This window comes from Vulpes vulpes, chromosome 6 (assembly GCF_048418805.1).
Source record: "Vulpes vulpes isolate BD-2025 chromosome 6, VulVul3, whole genome shotgun sequence".
Taxonomy (NCBI): Eukaryota; Metazoa; Chordata; class Mammalia; order Carnivora; family Canidae; genus Vulpes; species Vulpes vulpes.
The window spans coordinates 50,088,419-50,108,888 of record NC_132785.1 but is presented as its reverse complement, the minus strand read 5'-3'; the positions used below and the strand labels follow the sequence as shown (position 1 = coordinate 50,108,888).

Below are 20,470 nucleotides of genomic sequence, written 5' to 3'. Positions count from 1 at the left end.
ATTGGCAGAGGGAGAAGTAGGCTCCCCCCCAGGAGCCCAATGCGGGACTCAATTGCGGACCCTGAGATCACACTCTGAGCCAAAGGCAGACGCTCAACCACTAAGCCACCCAGGCATCCCCAATCAAACTTAGTTTAATTTTGTATTTTAGAGTGTTTTAATTAGAAAAGGAAACTGAATTTATAACAACTATTTTTCTACTATTTTTTTGTAAGCCATCACTTTTTATTTTATTCTAATTTTATTAACAAGATTAGGGGTACCATTTAACCTTGAGGTGCCATTTGTAAGGCACCATCTGCATACAAAATACGTCCATTTTAAATGTGCAATTCAAGAGTTTGATAAATGTGTACACCCATATAAACACCACAACCATCTATTTAGAATTTTCCACTACTCCAAAATGCTTGCTTGCATCTCTTTCCAATCAAGACCTCTACATCAGCTTTCCCTCCCTAGCCACAAGCAACTAAATCCTTTTCTAGTTTCATATAAATGGAACCAGATAGTAAGTACTCTTTCGTGTCTGGCTTCTTTTGTAGATAATATTTTTTAGATTCATCCATGTTTTTGAATGAACTGACAGTTTCTAACATTTTAGCATTAAGAAGTATTCTATAGCATGGATATATTACAATTCGTATAGCCATTCATTCCCTGAGGGCTTTCAATGTAAGAGGGAAGATGTGATTTGGTTCTAAAAGTGAACTCCAGCTGCTGAGTGAAGATGAACTGCTAAGTACGATGGTGGCTGGAAGGAGGTCAGTGAGAAGGCTGTTCAGAGTCCAGGCAGGAGGGAAGCAGCTGGGACTGGGAGTGGTGTGCTAGTTTGGTGTTGAATGGAGACATGCCTGTATTCAATTCCCAGCTCTCCATGAACAAGCAAGGGCTAGTGCACTGGACTGAGCTTTGTGAGCAGGAAAAACCTGTAAAGTTGCTCTGAGGGGGGTTGAGAACACCTGCTGCCTGCTAACAACAAAAAGCCCCAAGGGCAGCAGGTCTTTCTGCTTACCAAGGAATCCTAAGCACCTAGAACTTTTGGATATAGATAAAGTATATTCAAGTACTTCTAGATTCTTTTTATCCCTTTGTCAAGTGTGAAGGTAAACTAAGAGAGCACTGCGATCTGACACTTGGTTTTCACCTCTGCCAACCCTGACTGAGAAGACTCATAAACATGATCCTAGAAGTCTGTGAGACCTGAATAGTGAGGCAGCACAAACTGAGAACCTCCAACTTGGCACACAGGACAGACACAGCCTCACACACTCTAGGGCAGATGTCTTCAGTAGCAGCAAGTCATTTCCACTTAAAAGTTAGAACCCTAGCCTGGGAGGAATTCTAAGAGTTTCTCAAACCCATTTTTTGAAACCTCCAGTATTAAAGCTTGAAATCTCTACTGCACTCTTTAGTGAAGACAGGCTAGAAAAAGATACAACTCTTGATTTTAAAACCCTTAGTCTTTTTATAATAGTTTTCAGTATCCTGAGACCCTAAATAACTACCTTTAACCTAATAGATTCAGTAAATATTTATGAAATAAAAGAGAAAAACTTCCTCCTCACAATATGTCCTCATCTTCTTAACCTTCTTACAGATTGGGGTGTGTATGTGGGGGATGGAATTTTAAACAAAAGCCCCAACCCTCAAATAATATTTAGGTTCTCTCACCCTTACTCATTAAGTTGGTGGTTACTACGTGGAGGTCAAATTACATAGTAGCACCACAAGATCTGTGATACACCTCTGTAAACTTTGTGCTATAAACACACCCATGTCCATGACCCAGTTTTTAAGAAGCCTGATCTGTGTTCTCTTAAGTGGCTTTAGTTCTATCATCTATTTTTAACAGTTATCTGGTGCCTTCCTTCCAATCTAGTGTCATCATTAATGATGCTAACAGATGTCCTGATTCTGAGCCAGGCATGTTCTCAGTCTGTGGGATGTGGCTTTGCTGATGATTCGCTTCATGTGTAGGCTTCATGTGTTGTGGCACCTATAGGTAATCTGTCTATGGCTGGTTAGGTTTCTCAGAGAAGGATATTCTCCTATTGTGACTGAGAGTGCCTGTCTCCCAAGCCAGTACTTGGGAGCTAAGAGAACAACAGTTGGCAGAGAGACATCACCACATTCAGTATGTCCACATTTACCCAATCCTCTGTCCAACGTGCCTGGTGTCCGCTGGTATAGAGGGCATCTTATTCTCTATAAAGAAGAATCTCAAAGCTATTGCCAGGGTGGAGGAGAGCAAGCCACCCTCCTCTACAGAGTAAGGGAGGGAATATAAAGAAATTCTTCCAGAGATTTTAGACCAACAGTCCTACCTCTAGGAATTTCCCCAGGGAAAATTAGGCAGAGATAAGCAGCACCCCAGAATAGTCCTTGGAGAGGTGCTACAATGGTACAAATGCTACCTCATCCTTGAAGTCATCCTTGAGTCCCTCAATCAAAACTGGTTACTTTTTTCTTGGTGCTGGTCACTTGGCTTCTATCTTCACTTAGCCCTTATTTTGACCTGTGATGTAGCTAGTTCTTTACATATTTATTTCTCTGTGATATAAGCTCCTTAAGGGCAAGGAAAATACACTACTCATTTTTCAATTTCTTCAAGAGCCTATACCAATTATTTGCTGAATGACTTAATGACTGAATTCTCAAAGGCAATACAAGTGTCCAAGTATCAGAGTACCACCATGTCTTGGGGTCGGCTGGACCCCAAGACATGATCTTTACTGCTCACCTGCTTGGACTCACCATCTTCTGTCCCCAATTTTTCCTTACATTCTTCTCTCCAGTTTCTCTCTTAATTCAAACAAAAGACCCTACAGGCATAATATCCTGCGATGGACAACTGAAACTACCCCTAAAGCACTAATGACTGCCCCAAAGAGTTCCACATGGCAGACCACCCAGACCAGTCTGAAATTAACCCCTGACTCACACCTGTATATATAGACAATAGCATGATTGACAGTTATCTTTACTCTTTATATTCAAATCTCTACCAAAGGAGAAAAAAAGCCTCGTTTACATAACATACAATGTATATATAGGCATGTTTCCTTACAGCACATGTGAGGCCTTATACCTGCCTTTACATACTATAACAAGGCCCCCAACTAAATATACATCCTAATCCTAAATAATAGGAACCCATTCAGCCTTGCCCAAAGTGTCACAGCTTTGGAAGCTCCCCTCACCCCGCAATATCCTTATTTGCTGCAAATAAAGTTTCTTTTGTGTGACAACTCCACCTGGTGTGGTTTCTATCTGTGACTCACCAAGGAGCAAATTCACACTGATCTGGTTACACCACTTTTAAAGGTTTAGAAATACTTGACTAAATGTAATGGAAAAGAGAGAAGCATAATAAATGGTATATTACTTGTGTTTAATCAAATTTTTATTAAAGAGATGTCACTTTCCAGAGCACAAAAAAAATTCTGATCATTTCCTTTGATGGGGCTAGAGGTTTAACTGCAGCAAGGCAGCAGAGAAAGGAGTCCAAAATGTTCATTACAGGCCAACTGAATTGACAGTTCTTTTTTTTTTTTTTTAAAGATTTTTTACTTATTTATTCATGAGAATACAGAGAGAGAGAGAGAGAGAGAGAGAGGCAGAGACACAGGCAGAGGGAGAAGCAGGCTCCATGCAGGGAGCCTGACATGGGACTCAATCCCGGATCTCCAGGATCACACCCTGGGCCGAAGGTGACGCTAAACCACTGAGCCACCCGGGCTACCCTGAAATGACAGTTCTTAAAAAATCTTCTACCTCTCTTTCTTCCAGAATCAAAATATCATCTTCCCTATTTTTCATTTATGTTTCAGAATCAAAGGCCAATAGCTTTTCAACATCATAATCTAATAAGTATACATGAAGAATACCTTCCTATGTAACCTGTTTTAGTTTTAAGCACAGTCATTCCATTCCATTAGTAACACTTTCCTACTCTGCAAATAAATTTGGGATGATAAACATATATACTAGAAAAATTTAAATCAGTCATAAAAACAGGCACTTGCCTATGAACAGTGCCTAGGAGAGCTGGACAGATGGGAAGCAGACGGGTAATCCCAAAGGGGCATAATGACCTGGCCTGAAACATATGGAGAAGATCCTGGATTAACTTCAGTGGCCACTTCCTGCTGTCTCTTCCAGGCACATATATCAAACAATCAAAAATGATAGTTTAATATATCAAATATCTGCTCTAGGGAAAAAGAGGGAGAGGGAAATAGAGTTATAAGAAAAACAAGAGATAGTAGCCACTCAGAGAAGAACCAACATGAAAATAATAGGAGGGAAGACAGTAAGAGGTCCACACTAAAAATGGCAAAGCTAAGTGTGTACTTTTAAAGTGCTTATGGCCATTCTACAACAACAGATATTATACTCTTAAAACCTGTATGATTTATGATTTTTGAATGCTAGCACAATTGAATGAGTACTGAAACAGGAGATAGAAACTCTAAGTTCAATTACTGGCTTTATTCTATTACTGATCATTTAGCCTTATCAAGTTCTCTGGGCTTTGGTCTCCTCACATGTAAAATAAAGGCTGAGATTAAATAATCGTCCTAACAACTTACAACAATTTTTAAGACTGTGTTCCTATCTTATATGAGCATTAATAGAATTATAATATCCATGCTGATGATGCCCTATCAAAACAGAAGTGTAGGGGATCCCTGGATGGCTCAGCAGTTTGGTGCCTGCCTTTGGCCCAGGGCGTGATCCTGGAGTCCCGGGATTGACTCCCGCATCAGGCTCCTGGCATGGAGCCTGCATCTCCCTCTGCCTGTGTCTCTGTCTCTCTCTCTCTCTCTATGTCTATCATGAATAAGTAAATAAAACCTTTAAAAAAAAAAAGTGTAATATATTAAATGTATTCTAGAAAATGGCAATGTTAGTTTCTAAGTAAATTTCTGAGTTCGCCTGAGAATGCAGAACACTTTCTACTAATGCCAAATGTACAGTACATTGTAATCAATTACAATTAGAAATTTTTTTAAAGGTTTTATTTATTCATGAGAGACAGAGAGAGAGAGAGAGAGGCAGAGACACAGGCAGAGGGAGAAGCAGGCTCCATGTAGGGAGCCCGACGTGGGACTCGATCCCAGGACTCCAGGATCACACCCCGGGCCAAAGGCAGGCGTTAAACCGCTGCGCCACCCAGGGATCCCCCAATTAGAAATTTTAAATGCCTATTTTTGGTAATGAGATCTAACACCATATATGTATACATACAGACATACACGTAAATGTATGTATGTATACATGTTTGTTTAGAAGTTCTCTGAGGTTTTCACCTGTTGTCTCCTTCTGCCTACTATTTCATGACACATCCCCTTCACAGATGCCTGAGCCATGCAGACATAAAAGCATATGGAAATCCTGAGTCTACGTCACAACTTACTACAACTTTTAAGTAAAACTTTAGAAAGGACAAGAGGCCAAAATGTTAGGATCAAATACAATACACTGGTAATGTGGATACATGTACAGTTGAAAATACCCAAGGTCACTCCTTCTCATCAATACTATCAATAAGATTCTTAATGTTTACTTAGTATCTATTATATTATAGTTGCCAGATATACAATTAACAACAGTAACATAAGTGGTTCCTGGCTTCATGAACCAGCAATAGACATCTGACTGAACAAGTGTAAAACTGCAGTTCATGTTAGGGTAATATATATATATATATATATTTTTTTTTAAGATTTTATTTATTTATTCATGAGAGACACAGAGAGAGAGAGAGGCAGAGACACAGGCAGGGGGAGAAGCACGCTCCATGCAGGGAGCCTGACATGGGACTCAATCCCGGATCTCCAGTATCATACCCCGGGCTGAAGGCAGCACTTAAACCCTGAGCCACCGGGGCTGCCCATGGGTTATATTTTTTAAAAATTCAAAAGTTGAGGAAAAAGAACCATATGACTCATTAGTTTTTCTTCTAAGATCCCAAATAAAAAACATTTTTAATTTCTCTTGGTACTAATGATAAAACTCTATAACATTTGTTTTAAAACAATAATCAAACTAGTAATTTCCAGTTAGTCTTATGAGAACTCTGTATTGTAAAATCTAAGAAACTGCTTTATAAATATATTCAAAAGCTCAATACATGAAGTTGACCTAAATCTCTACACAGCTCCTCATATGACTGCGTCATCTTACATAATAAAACACTCTAAATGGATATAAAGAACACTTGCCATTTGTGAGAGTAAAATCTCATCTTCATATATTCTCAAATTCATCAGGAACATATGTAGATACTTCTGGCTTTCACCTAAATAACATTTCTTTTTTTTTTTTCCTGAATAACATTTCTATTAAATCACATGTAAGTCCTGTTGGTTCCTTTATCTCACATATGGACCATGTTTTTAATCCTCACTAAAGGATTTTCTCTGTTTCTCACTTGAGCAATTTTTCTACTACCAGAAACACTCACTGGTAACTTCACAGTGCTAAAGTTCACATTCTCCCATTATTTTATTAAAAGCTTCACTTTTATGAATAAAAATAATAATCTTCTTTAACATCCTCACTTTCGTTAACAGAGATAGCATGTGGTATTCTGAAATTTTTAGTACTAATTTTCATAAAGTTTTAATCATTAGAGTTCCTGTATATACTTATATAATATACCAGCAGGGAGTACAAATTTGAATTGGCTTTCAGAAGCCAGAATGCTCAGGTAGGCTAATTCTTTGTCTCCATGTTTTGCATCAAAACTAGATTTGCAGAACATTCCACATACTTGAATTCCTCACTCAACAAAATTATGGATTATTGCACATTCATGAGTCACTCATGAATACTAAAATCACGAATGTCAATAATCTAGGATACTCTATGTTAATAAATCAAATATAGTATGGGCTAAAGGCCTTAATTTCAAAATAGAAAAATTATGCGTTATAATAAAGCATAAAGTAACAACTTTAATACAGTAAAATACTTCAATGCATACAAACCTTTAAAGCCATCAGGATATACATCAGAAAGAAATTTAGTGTTGATGTCTCCTTCTATGAAGCGTGAGTTGATTATTACCTCTCGGAGTAACGCAATATTATGTGTAACACCTAAAATAAAATGTTATCAGACTGAATTAGAGAATGTGTCAGTTAAAAGTCTCTTACTATCTAGAGAAATTTATCATCTGTGTCTTATGACTAAGCAAGAACCAAGGAAAGATTATTTACCTCCTGGACTTCAAGTAACAGCAAAACATGTCTAAAGTTATGGTAGTAATAAAACACCAAATGCAAACTTAAGCTTGTACTGCCAAATCAATTCAATAGGGAAATTATATATATAATTTATTTATTCATGAGAGACAGAGAGAGAGAGGCAGAGACAATAGGCAGAAGGAAAAGCAGGCTCCCTGTGGGAAGTTCGATGAGGGACTCCATCCCAGGATCCTGGGATCACGACCTGAGCTGAAGGCAGATGCTCAACCACTGAGCTACCCAGGGCGCCCCTCAATAGGGAAATTAATGTCTGTTCAGTAAATGGTACTGAAACAAGTAGATATCTATTTAGGATAAAAGAAAACAAACTTCTACCCTAACTCACACCATAAACTAAATTTGATTCAAACTGAATCAACAAACTTAAATGTAAAACCTAAAACTGTAAGTTATGGAAAATAGAGAAGAAAATTCTGATTATCTTGAGGTAGGCAACAGATTTTTGGGTAGTACACAGAAACTGAGCCACAAAAAAAAAAAGTGTATTTCGTCAAAATTTAAAAGTCTGCTTCAAAGAATACGGTTAAGCAAGTGAAAAAGCAAGCCACAGACTGAAAGAAAATGTTCACAACATATATATCAGACAAAAAACTTGCATTTGGAATATATAAATATATAAAGAATGCTTAAAACACAGTACGATGACAGAATAAATAAATACATTTCACAAAAGAAGATATACAAATGAAAAGTTGTTGCACATCACTATCATCAAGGAAATACAACGAGATGCCCCCCAAACACCCCCAACTTAGTGGCTAAAGGCTAAAAGAAGGCAGCCTGGGTGGCTCAGCGGTTTAGCGCCACCTTCAGCCCAGGACGAGATCCTGGAGACCTGGGATCAAGACCCATGTCAGGCTCCCTGCATAGATCCTGTTTCTCCCTCTGTGTCTCTGCCTCTCTCTCTCTCTCTCTCTCTCTCTCTCTCTTTCATGAATAAATAAATAAAATAAAAAGTCTTTGCTTTTAAAATTAGATAGATAGATAGATAGATAGATAGATAGATAGATAGATAGATAGATAAAGGCTAAAAGACAGAAATAGCACATGTCAGTGAGGACATGGGACAGTATAAGTGTCACACCCTGTGGTGGGTGTGATATAAATAGCACAAATACTTTAGAACTGCTTGGCAGGTTTTTAAAAAGCTAAACATATACTCACACATATGATTCAGACAAGTCACTCCTAAATATTTGCCCAAGTTAAATAAAAGCATATATCTATACAAACATAAACAAAGGTTTTGGCTTTATTTGCAACAGTCAAAACTGAAAATAATTTAAATGTCCATCAACAGATGAATTAGCAAAATGTGATTTGTCCATTTAATGGAATTCTATTTAGTAATAAAAAGATACACGAGGATGCATCTCAAAATAATTATGCTGAATTTAACAAGACTACTGTAGGAGTCCCTGAACATAAAATTTCAGAAAAGCCTCGACAACCTACAGTGACACAGAGCAGATCACCTGGTCGCACTGGGACAGGGACAGACAGATGGTGGACTACAAAGACAATGAGGAAACTTGGAGGTGATAGAAATGTTCAGTGTCATGACTGTGGTGATGGTTTCAAAGATGGATATATACATCAAGACTCATCAAACTGAACATTCTAAATATGATAAGTTCATTTTATGTCAAGTATACTTCAATCAGTAGTAGAGGAGGAGGAGAAAAAGAGAAGAGGAAGAAAGGCAAGAAGGGAGGGAAGAAGGAAGGGAGAGGGGGAGAGAGGAAAAGAAAAAGGAAGAAAGGAGGGAAGGAAAGAAGGGAAAGCTTGTGATCCAGGAGGAAACACTGAGCCTAGAACACAAAGACTCCTACAAAGTTAAAATAGGTAACCACCACAATAAGGATTCGAATGGTATTGGGTGAGTTCTGTGAGATAGAAGGACTTTAGGAAGGGAATATTTGATCTGGTCACTCACATTACAAAGATATCAAGACGACTAAAAAAGGAAGAATGAGAGGCATGTCAAATCTAGGGGAAGTGAGAACTCGATGAGGCTTCCACAAGAGGAACAGGACAGAATTGAAGTGATGAAAGGTTTGCTAAGTCCTTCCAATTTCTTCATCCCACTTCCTTACATTCTCATCTATACCATTCTGCTGCATAATAAACCTAGAAAGCTTGGTTCTGATCTTGCTATTCAGTCTTATAGAGTTCTCACTTTTACAAAAATAATTCTAAAGTAAGCAAAGAATCAGACCCTCAGGCTCAAGTACCAGGTCTACCACTTACCTTGGGTAAGGTATTTTGCCTCCTAAAGATTTAGTTCCTTCATTCGTAAAATGGTGATCACAACAGAACCTATTCTGCATTACTGTCATGAGATATAAATTGAGATAATGCTTAAGGCAATGCCAGGCACTCAGGAAGGTGCACTCATGTCATACTCATTACCCTTTCATACGAGAAGACATGCAGTTAATCAACATCATGCTCATTATCCTTTCATACCAGCAGAAGCATGCAGTTAACATCGGAAAGTGAACAAACTTGGCCTGCAAATCTAACCACCCCCTATTTCTGTAAATCAAGTTTTGTTCTGAATACAACAGTGTTTACATATGGTGTATGTGCTACAAGAGTCAAGTAGTTGTAACAGTGACCATGTGACCCACAAAATCTAAGCTACTTACTCTCCAGCCCTTCCCTGAAAAGGGTTGTTGACCTTGCTATAAGGTTTTCAACAATGTTGAAACGCTGAGCAAATTAATCTCTACCTAGCAACATTTACCCTACACCTGCTGCTCGTGTGCAATTAGGTATCACAGGAAAGGGGATGAGAGCCAACGCTGTATGACAATATGGTGCCTGCTCTGGATGAACTTTCAGTGACCAGTCATAGCATAAGAAAATTACAAGGAAAAAAGATTAAAAATAAGAAAACTGTGATCCAGCGGGACTGAATCATTTATCTAAAATTTAGTAAAATAGAAATTATAACAGCAATATAGGTTTAAAAATATGACAGACTGCGGGTTTCCCCTAAAATATGCTTTTCATCTTTTCCACAGTTAACGGAGCCTTAGCAGAACAAAGATCCCACAGACACAGACTCTATCTTCCCATCTGTCTTACAGCTGGACCTGACAGACTAATTCCTAGACGAGCTGCTGGGAGGTAGAGCAACACATCCAACTCCTGTTTCATTTAGTTGAAAAGAATTGCTTGGACTTCTGTTCCTCCTTCTTCCTATGAGCTTCCTGATATGGAAGGAACTGAGCTTTGGAAATGAAGGTGAAGCAGAGAAACATAATGGGGGTGTAGAGGGGGAAAGGGATGTATCTCCTGGAATGACCACAAGACACTAACTTGCCCCATCAGCACAGACAAGCCAGACAATTAAAATTTATTTATTTACTGAGAAGTAAATAAATTTCAGAGTGCCTGGGTGGCTCAGTCAGTTAAGCATCTGACTCTTGATTTCAGCTCAGGTCATGATCTCTCAGGGATGTGAGATCGAGCCGCACATCAGGCTCCGTGCTAGGAGTGGAATCTGCTCGAGATTCTCTCTCCTTTCCTGCTGCCCCTCTCCTTCAAACCCTTCCTCCCACCCCGCCCCCGAAAAGAAAGGAAGTAGTAGTAAATAATTTCTATCTTAGTTATACCACTGTATTTAAGAATCTTTGTTACAGCAGGTTACCCTGTACTCTAAAATATATATATACATATATACACACACACACACATATATATAGGAGAGAAATATATACTCTAATATATATATATACACACATTCTAATATATATATATATATATATATACACATATATATGGGAGAGAAAGGCATATCTTTTAATAGGATTTCCTATCTCTGAGCCATGCAACTTAATATATCCAACTAGGCATTGCTCTATGCATCTCTGCATACTAGACCATGCTAGAAGCCACGTGCAAAAATCTGAACATCTTTGTTCCTGACTCAGAAGATACCATGTAACTAAAATTTTTTTAAAAATTTTCAATCTATTCAAACTACCTCAAAACATTCAGAGATAGTTCCAAATGAAAATATTAATGCATCCCTTTAGCTAAATTTCCATGGAAGAAGTTATCACATAGAGACAATAACCTAATAAATGTCTATCATAGCACATGCCCAGGACAAATGCACAGTTATCCGAACCTTGTTCAGTGGATAATAACTTAAACAATATTCAACAACTAATGGGGGATCCCTGGGTGGCGCAGCGGTTTGGCGCCTGCCTTTGGCCCAGGGCGCGATCCTGGAGACCCGGGATCGAATCCCACATCAGGCTCCCGGTGCATGGAGCCTGCTTCTCCCTCCGCCTGTGTCTCTGCCTCTCTCTCTCTCTCTCTGTGACTATCATAAATAAATAAAAATTTAAAAAAAAAATAAACTAAACCATCTACTTACTCATTTAAAAAAAAAAAAACTAATGGTTAGAAGGGCTATTCTATTTATGTATATTTCTATGAGGAAAGTATAAAAAGGTGTAAGAAACTTGTGATGACACAAATGTACCTAACAAATCATTGCAAAAATGTGACATCTGCCTAAATTATAGGTGATATTTGAGTAGACGAAAATGAAGAGCAATTGAAAGCAATGTGCTATGAGTGCTTAGAAAGTTTATCTTTACAAAGATAAACTCGGTAGGCAAGAATTTAAAATAAAAGACTCCTTGAAAGAGGTCAGGCTATGAAAGGGAACAGAATCCTTTTGTTGTATGTTTTACAAACAGACAAAACTAAAAGCACTTTTGAAGAAGAAAAGGGTATGGCCTGCCAGGGAGATTTCTATGCATAGAAAATGATGTGGCATTCCAGGAAGAGGAAAGTAGCCGTGACTTAAGGTAAATCTTCCTGGTTGGGGGAAGAAATAAAGAAAGATACAAAAGGACACGAAGATGGGTAATAGTAGGGAATAATTTAAAGTACTGAAGAATTCTCACTGTTGTTGAGACAGCTGGGTGGCTTAGTCAGTTCAATGTAGGACACTTGGTTTTGGTTCAGGTTATGACTCAGAGTCCTGGGATCAGCCCCATAGAGGCTCCACACTCAGGGTGCTGAGTCTGCATGGGACTTTCTCCCTCCTTCCCCCTCTGCCCCTTCCCCTCTTCTCACATACACACGTGGGTGCTCACCCTCTAAATAAGTAAAATACTTAAAAAAAAAATTCTCAGTGTTGTCAAAGCAAATGGATACCACCAGGTATTTCTGTGAAGAGAACAGAAAGAAGGATACCATGACCAAACAGCATGAGCAAAGGAGAGAATGGTGGACCTAAAAAATCCAACAGGGTGTTCAGGTCTGAAAGCCCTGCAAAGATTTTACCTCTCCTTGGAGCCAACCAGAATGAGTGAAGCAGGGCAAGTACGACTAGATTTGTGCCCATGAATCATGCAGACTGCTACTGAAAAAGGGACTAGGGTGAGGGTTTGTGAAGATGGAAAAACGCATTAGCTGACAACTGCAGGAGACTTGCTGAACAAGGGCAAGGCCTCCGACCACAGCAAGGGTGTGGGCAATACAGACGAAGAGAGAGTTACCAGACAGAGAGGGCATGATGACTTAGTGGATGTCAAGAATGGGGGAGACGCAGGTGCCTGGCTGGCTCAGTCGGTTTGAGCCCCACGTTGGGTGCAGAGAGTGCTTAAAAATAAAATCTTTTACTTAAAAAAAAAAAAAACCAGAATGTGGGAGACGAGTCAACAAACATGCACACTTCTGGCTCTGGCGCACTAAATGACAGAAGAAGCTGCTTTACAAAAAAGAAACAGGTTGAAAGGAAAACATCTGATTCATTGTGGACAAGTTAAACTGGAGACCCCTGGGAGAGACGACTGATGGTGTCCGAGAGGTAAGAATTCAGAACAGCAGGCCAATTAGAATGCAATTCCACCCAGAGCATAGAAAGCATGGAGGCAGATGTCCACTGTCCACATTGTAGAGTCCAGAGTGGGAGATAGCAACGCAGGACAAAGCCAGCAGTATGTAACTTATTCCTATGTAACTGAAGTTTTGAAAAAGTAAGATCCCAACAAAAGAGCTGAAAAGGATAAAAATTAGAAAATCAAGGGGCAGACGGACTTTCATTTCCAAAAAAAAAAAAAAAAAATTTTTTTTTTTAGAAAAAGATTTTATTTATTTATTCATGAGAGACAGAAAGAGAGAGACAGAGATGTAGGCGGAGAAGCAGGGAGCCCAATGTGGGACTTGATCCCAGAACCCCGGGATCATGACCTGAGCCAAGGGCAGACGCTCAACCTCTGAGCCACCCAGGTGCCCCCAAAAGAGTATTCTTATGTGCAAATTAATATTTCAGAATGTTTCAATTTATAAGTTTATGTATAAACAGTAAATAACTTAGAAAGGTAATCTAACTCTCAGGCTCAGTTATAGTATAAATTTTCTTGTTCTTCTGAGGTCTGAGGCTGATGCCAAAATAGTTGGCATCAAACTCTTCAGGAAGCTCCAACACAGATTTCAGAAATAATGATCATCTGAACAAAAATAAGATTGTTACCCAGTAATCTATTTGTGACTGAGAACATCAAAAAATTAAAATGTATGTAGTTTTACAAGATAAATGATCTGTTGTACTTTTATTACATATTCAAAGTTGAAAAAGGAGTGATTTTAGAAAATCTAAGTCAAAGGAATTATAAGCAAATATTAATTTACATTTTGGATATCAAAGAGCAGAGCCATTCAAGCACACAAATGAAGCCCAGACTCTCAAAAACAATCTTTCTACTTGAATAGTAAATAGAGCATGAAAACAGACTTTTATCTTGCTAAATGATGTTTCAGGAATAAAATTACTACACAAAAGCATTTTCTCTTTAAGTCTTCTCTGAATAAAATATCACATATTACTATGCAGAATCCAACCATTATCTGTTTCTCTTTCCAAAGAACTAGAAGATCAAACAGTGGCTAATGGCAGACAACCAAACTATAGGTGCCTCTACTGACAGCTCCAAAGACTACTGTGCAGCAATTAGTTCTAAAGCCAAATGGAGGAATAATCAAAAACCTATTTTCTTTTCCTAAAAGCTCCAAGTACCAGATAGATGGGAAAAATCAGGCAACTGTTAAGAGATATCCTACACATCTGAAAGTTATCATTTTGTACAAAGTTTACTTTCTTTCCATGTCCCAGGAAAGACAATGCTCTTTAAACTGATCCTTGTTCAAACAAGAAGTCAGTTGTAAAAGTACTCTGAGGCGTAGTTTATAACTTCAATGATATTATTAATCACATACTCATAGAAATTATGACTCTGAGTTTTAGACAGGGAATTGAAAATGACCTCAGCCAAAGTTCACAGGGTCCCATCTGTATGGGAAATCATGACCAGGCCACAGAAGAGAGGACCCCTAGGAGCAGCTTTCTCCTGACTACCTGCTGTTTCCAAAACACTGGCCAGACATGAGCTGCACACACTGCCAGGATCAAACAGAGGCCAAAAGCCACTGCTTATTTCATGCGGACTCAGAAATTAACTTTAACCAAATTACATTTTTACTCTCAAGATTTTTTATTTTAACAAAAGCTCACAATCAGCTTACGAAAAAAATACTATTTGAACTAAGCAGTTATCCAACAAGACAGCATGAATTGTCCTTCCTTTTCTGTTCTTTACAAAACAATTTCTTTAAGCCCCCTACCCTTTAGAAGTCATCAAATGAATAATATATTAATCACAAATGCATCTGTTTTTATTCCTTAAATAAAATTCCTCAGCTTTGGGGGGAGGAGGCACATGCTCCTCTTCACCTATTTTTTAACTGTTTTAGAATAATTTCAGAATTATACAAAATTCATAAAAATAGCATGAAGAATGATCAAAATCCCTCACCCAGATTCACCAAATGTTAATATCTGTTAACATATGTATTTATCATTCATTTTTTTTCTCTTTATACATACACACATACACACACAGACTTCTTTTCCTTAAACATCTGGGAGTAAGTCGAAAACAGGATGCACTTTACATACTTCAGTATTTCCTAAAACCTAAGTAACTTCATGAAAAGCACACAAATAACTCATGTAATCACAGTACAATGACCAGATCTGAAAATTAACACTGATAACAGTATCTTTATCTAATATGCAAATCTTATTCAGATTTCACCAATTGTCTCATTGGACTATTAGTTTCTGGTCCAGGAATTAATCCTGCATTGAGTTGTTATATATCCTTAGTTTCCTTTGATCTAGGTAAATTGATCCACTTTTGTGTTTCTTGACCTTGACACTTTTGAAGAGTACAAGCCATTTATTTTGTACACTGTCTTCAAATTTGGTTTCTCTGCGGTTTCCTCAATGATTATACCCACGTTACACATCTTGGGAAAGAACATCACAGAACGATGTTCTTGTGTTCTTGTCGGTGCATCATACCTCAAGAGGCATGTAATATTGCTATGTCCCATTACCAGTGATGTTAATTGTGATCATTGGGGAAACTGCTAGGTCCATCCATTTTAAAATTATTTTATTTCCCACTGTAATTAATCAGTGTATCCTGGGGATATACTATGAAACTATGCAAATACCTGTTTCTCATCATATTTGCACCCACTAACTTTAACATCTGTCCCTGATGATTCTTACTGAAACAATTTGGCACAAATGGGGATTTTTCTACATTTATTAATTAAAATTCTACTGTAGGAAAGAGCTGTGCCTCTTCCCTCTTTTATCTTTCTTACCTATTTAGGTCAGTATGAATCCACAGACTCATCTTATTCCCTGGGCTTTAATCCATTGCTAACATTGTTTATTTTGTTGCTGAAGTTTTCCCAGATTGGCCAGTGGGAAACCCCTGAGAGCAGATTCCTGTATCTTTTTGACAGACCATCATCATCTCTGAGCACTGGATAATTTTCTTATACAAGATGTTCCAGGCTCATCTTATACTCTTCCAGAAACCAGCCATTTTACCACAGAGTACTGTTTCCATTTATGAGACAATGGTATTTAAAAAACAAGATCTGGGTTCTTGGTATGCTCGTTGCTATGGGTGTCAATGTTTCCATGACCTCTCAGCAGGCTGGTGGTTCTCAATCGAGGATGATTTGCCCCCCTCCCTCATGACATATGGCAATGTCTGGAAATAGTTGGTTGTCACAACTGAGAGGATGCTACTGTCATTTACTGAGTAGAGGCCAAGGGTGGTGATAAACATCTTACAATGTGAAGGACAGCCCCACCATAACAAAAAAAATTAACTACCCCAAAATATCAATAGTGCTAAAGTAGAGAAACTGTGAGCTACAGAATAGGTGTATGTAGGTACCCACAAACACACATGCACACAGTAACATATTTATACACTTATTTTTTAATCTGTGTTAAAAATCACGAGTTTACACTGATACCTCCAGTTTCAACTCAACACCACAGGGTTCAATGTATCCTCAACTATTTCCACATCTGTAACTTCTTTCTCTGACAATGAGAAATGTTGCTCATCTTATCCACAATCCATGTATTTCCTCAATCCCAGAATATACATAAACTGGTTTTAGAAGCACTAACCCATGAACTAGGAAAAACAAATCTATTAACCAGAGTTTAATGTTTGTTTATACATATTGTTCTTAGCTTGAGAGTATCCAGTCAAAATATGGTTAGAAGTTATTTAAGGCTAGGTTTTTATTTTCTTTCTCTCCTTCCCACCCCCATCACCATGATTATTCATACAGTACAATCCATTGGTTTCTGTTTGTATTCCATTTTTAGTTTCTCCCCAGAATGCTAACAATTTTGAGATATTAATGTCAGAAATCAAAAAGTAAAATCAAAAAAGTCTCTCTCTTTCATCCCATGTGTTTTCTTTCCTATCCCGTAAACATTTCCATCCTATCCTCCCTCTATGCCCTGTAAGTACACCATCTTATTAGTTCTGCTCTTGTGTGTGTATATGTATTTCCACAAATGAGCAGATACATGTATATATTCTTACTTCTCCTAGTCATCCACCAATATCTCTTCTTTTTAAATATGAGAAATACTACTTTTTAGCTTAGTTTATGGACCCCTTGATATCCATTACATTTTTCCTGTTTTCCTAGCAGCTATGTAAGATCACATGATTAAATGCCAATAGAATAGGAGCAGAAATAAGAGTGCTTTCTTGGGACACCTGGGTGGCTCAGCGGTTGAGCCTTTGGCTCAGGGCATGATCTCGGAGTTCAGGGATCGAGTTGGACACTGGGCTCCCTGCAGGGAGCCTGCTTTTCCCTCTGCCTATGTCTCTGCCTCTCTCAGTATGTCTCTCATGAATAAATAAATAAAATCTTTTTTTTTAAATAGTGCTTTCTAGGTTATGCCCTGAAAATAAATGGGTGTGAACTCCCCCTGCCATCTTCCTGCTGAGGCTAGATGATAGGCATAAAAAGCAGCCACTTTGAGGCCCCCAAATGAAAATGATCCACTGGGAATCTAAGAGTCTCCCTACCAGACCCTGACAATCTCCCTTTGAGACTATGATATGGCAGAGAAATTAAACTGTATCTTTCTTAGGTCACTATATTTTTCCATTCTGTTATAACCACTTAGACTACACTCTGACTATGAATGCCCTCAGGTAAGAAGAGGACAGACCATCCCAGAAATGAAAACAGTGAAGTAGGAAACACAAAGGGGGAGAGGGATAAGACAAAGTAGTGCAAATGACCATAGAGTTACAGGAAGACAATCAGGAGACATTACAGGTTGTTAAGCAGGGAAAGGATCACTGGGATTATACTTTAACATTTACTCTGTCCATAATGAAGAATGGGTTGGTGCGGGTGCAGAGTATCCACAGAGAACCCATTCAGAAAGCTATTACCCTGGGCCATGACATACACAGAAGTAGCATGGGATGGCAGAGCCAAAGAAAAGGAAATCGAGACAGAGGTTACTGAGATGAAATGGACAGACCCAGCCCCTTCACAATGCCTTTGAGACCACTTTTCTGAGCCCAAGGGCTCACCTTCCTATCAGGTACTTCAGGGACTCTGCATCTATCATCAGAAGGATTAGCTTCTCTGGCCATCCCTTATCTTGGAACATCAGCTCATCTAACTACTGCCACCTCCCCAAAACACCTCAGGCAATTCTTTTCCAAGCGCTCTATAATATTTTCTGAGATTGTTGCTCCATGATCATCTCCAGGTCTAGTGAAGGGTCAGTATTTTTATGGAACATTCCATCTAGAACCTTGCCTCACCTGAAAACCTCAGTGCCCTAAAAGACCTCATTTTTCCAACAACCTTCACATACCTCCTTGAAATCCACAGCCACTTCTAGAACATTAGCTCTTCTAATCTTTGGAGAAACTTCTATTTCCTTAAGGTTTATTTTATCTGGTCAAAAAATCTCCTACAATTCCCTGTCATCTATGAACATCCTCATCACAACACACTATTTGCTGCAGAATTTGTCACCTGACTCATGGCCTTCCTTCTGATTCTAACTGCTGTCACCTTGTGTGGATGACTCAGGCAACACCCTCACTACTCAGCTCTTAAGGGTCTCATTTCAAATAATCTCTTATTTTATCCATCTAGTGCCAGAGCCCTGAAATCATCTAAGGTTCACTAGCTGCACCATATTCAAAATTACCAATTCAAAATAAATTGCTTTCCAACTGCACACCCCCATTTCTTTAACTCATTTCCCAAGTGCCTTGATTGGACCAAAACTGAAACTTCCTATCTGGAATATGAGACATTCTAAGTCAGCTGCCCTGGAATCTGCTGAACAGTTAATGATACATAATCCAAAAAGAAAAGGAGCAAGATAATAAAGAGACACAAATAAAAGCAATGTGTAAACTCTGACCGTACTGTGAGATTAAAAAATGAGATTTAAAAAAAAAACAACAACACACTTGGCAGAGCTAGGGAAATTTGAATATGGACAATATACTAAATGATATTATGAGATCCTGTTAATTTTCTTTAGTGCCATAAGGGTGTTGTAGTTTTGTAGAAAACAATCTTACTCTTAAGATCCATAATGAAATATTTAGGAGTCGTGTGTCATAACGTCCTGCAACTTTTTTTTTTTAATAGTTGAGGAAAAAAGCAAGGAGAGAATGGAGGAAGAGCAAAGAGGAGGAGGAAGGAAAAGGAAGAAAGGGACAGAGGGAAAAAGCTTAGCAATTTAGGTGAAGAGCATACAGGTGTGCAATGTACCATTCATTCAACTCTTCTCTAGTTGAGAACACCTGAACACATAACACCCAATGAAAGCCCAGCCATCATGACAAACCCTTGAATGTTGTCTTGAGAAAATGATGCTGGTCATCACAGCTTCAATATCTCCTTGTTTTTGTTTTGTTTTGTTTTACTTTTTTTTTTTAATTTTTATTTATTTATGATAGTCACACACAGAGAGAGAGAGAGAGAGAGAGAGAGGCAGAGACACAGGCAGAGGGAGAAGCAGGCTCCATGCACCGGGAGCCCGACGTGGGATTTGATCCTGGGTCTCCAGGATTGTGCCCTGGGCCAAAGGCAGGCGCCAAACCGCTGCGCCACCCAGGGATCCCGCATCTCCTTGTTTTTGATGTTCGGCTCTCCTGGCTGATCTGAGTTTCCTAGGTTTTCTTCCTCCCCCTCTCACCCCTTTGCTGTCCTGTGTAGTGATTTGGTAAGAGAAATTACTGTTGCCTACCCTCTACCCCCAACTAATTGTACTACATATGAGTTTCAAGTTTTATTATTGCAATAAAAGAGTTTTATTGGCTTTTCTCAAAAAACAAATAGATTAATTGATTAAGATAAATAAAATAAAAGGCCTGAGATAAATAAAATAAAAGGCCTGAGTGTATCCCAGGGATACACTGGGGGAGGGGATATTTTTCTTTCCTCACCTTTGCATTTGATTCTTTGGAAGTAATGTGAGCACTGCCTTAGGACTTACAGGTGACTGTTGTGCTCCCTTTCCACCCATCTCAAATAAATGAATAAAATCTTGAAAAAGTAAAATAAAAATGTCTTAACTAGTAAATATATATAGTAAGTAAAGTGGTAAACATTCATTTAAATATAAAATATGAAAGCGTATTCTATAAATATGAAAGAATATTCCTTTCAGAAGCCAGAGTAGAATACAACACTAATATTTTGACAACTGCCCATATGCCATGCCACTATGTTACATCAAAGTTTAAATAGAGATGTGATTTGACAAAATATTCTTACTC

General features: G+C 38.4%; 1 protein-coding gene across 4 annotated transcripts in view; it reads right to left on the bottom strand.

Moving 5' to 3' along the window:
• The window catches only part of PCCA (propionyl-CoA carboxylase subunit alpha), a 391,732-nt gene that overhangs the window by 176,874 nt on the left and 194,388 nt on the right, over nucleotides 1-20,470 (bottom strand). For all 4 annotated transcript variants that reach the window (XR_012002039.1, XM_026003697.2, XM_026003698.2 and 1 more), the window contains one exon: nucleotides 6,999-7,109. Coding sequence is in view for 3 of the 4 variants with exons in the window: in XM_026003697.2 (XP_025859482.1) it covers nucleotides 6,999-7,109 (111 nt within the window). In the remaining variant the exon portion in view is untranslated. The remainder of the gene's footprint in view (nucleotides 1-6,998; nucleotides 7,110-20,470) is intronic.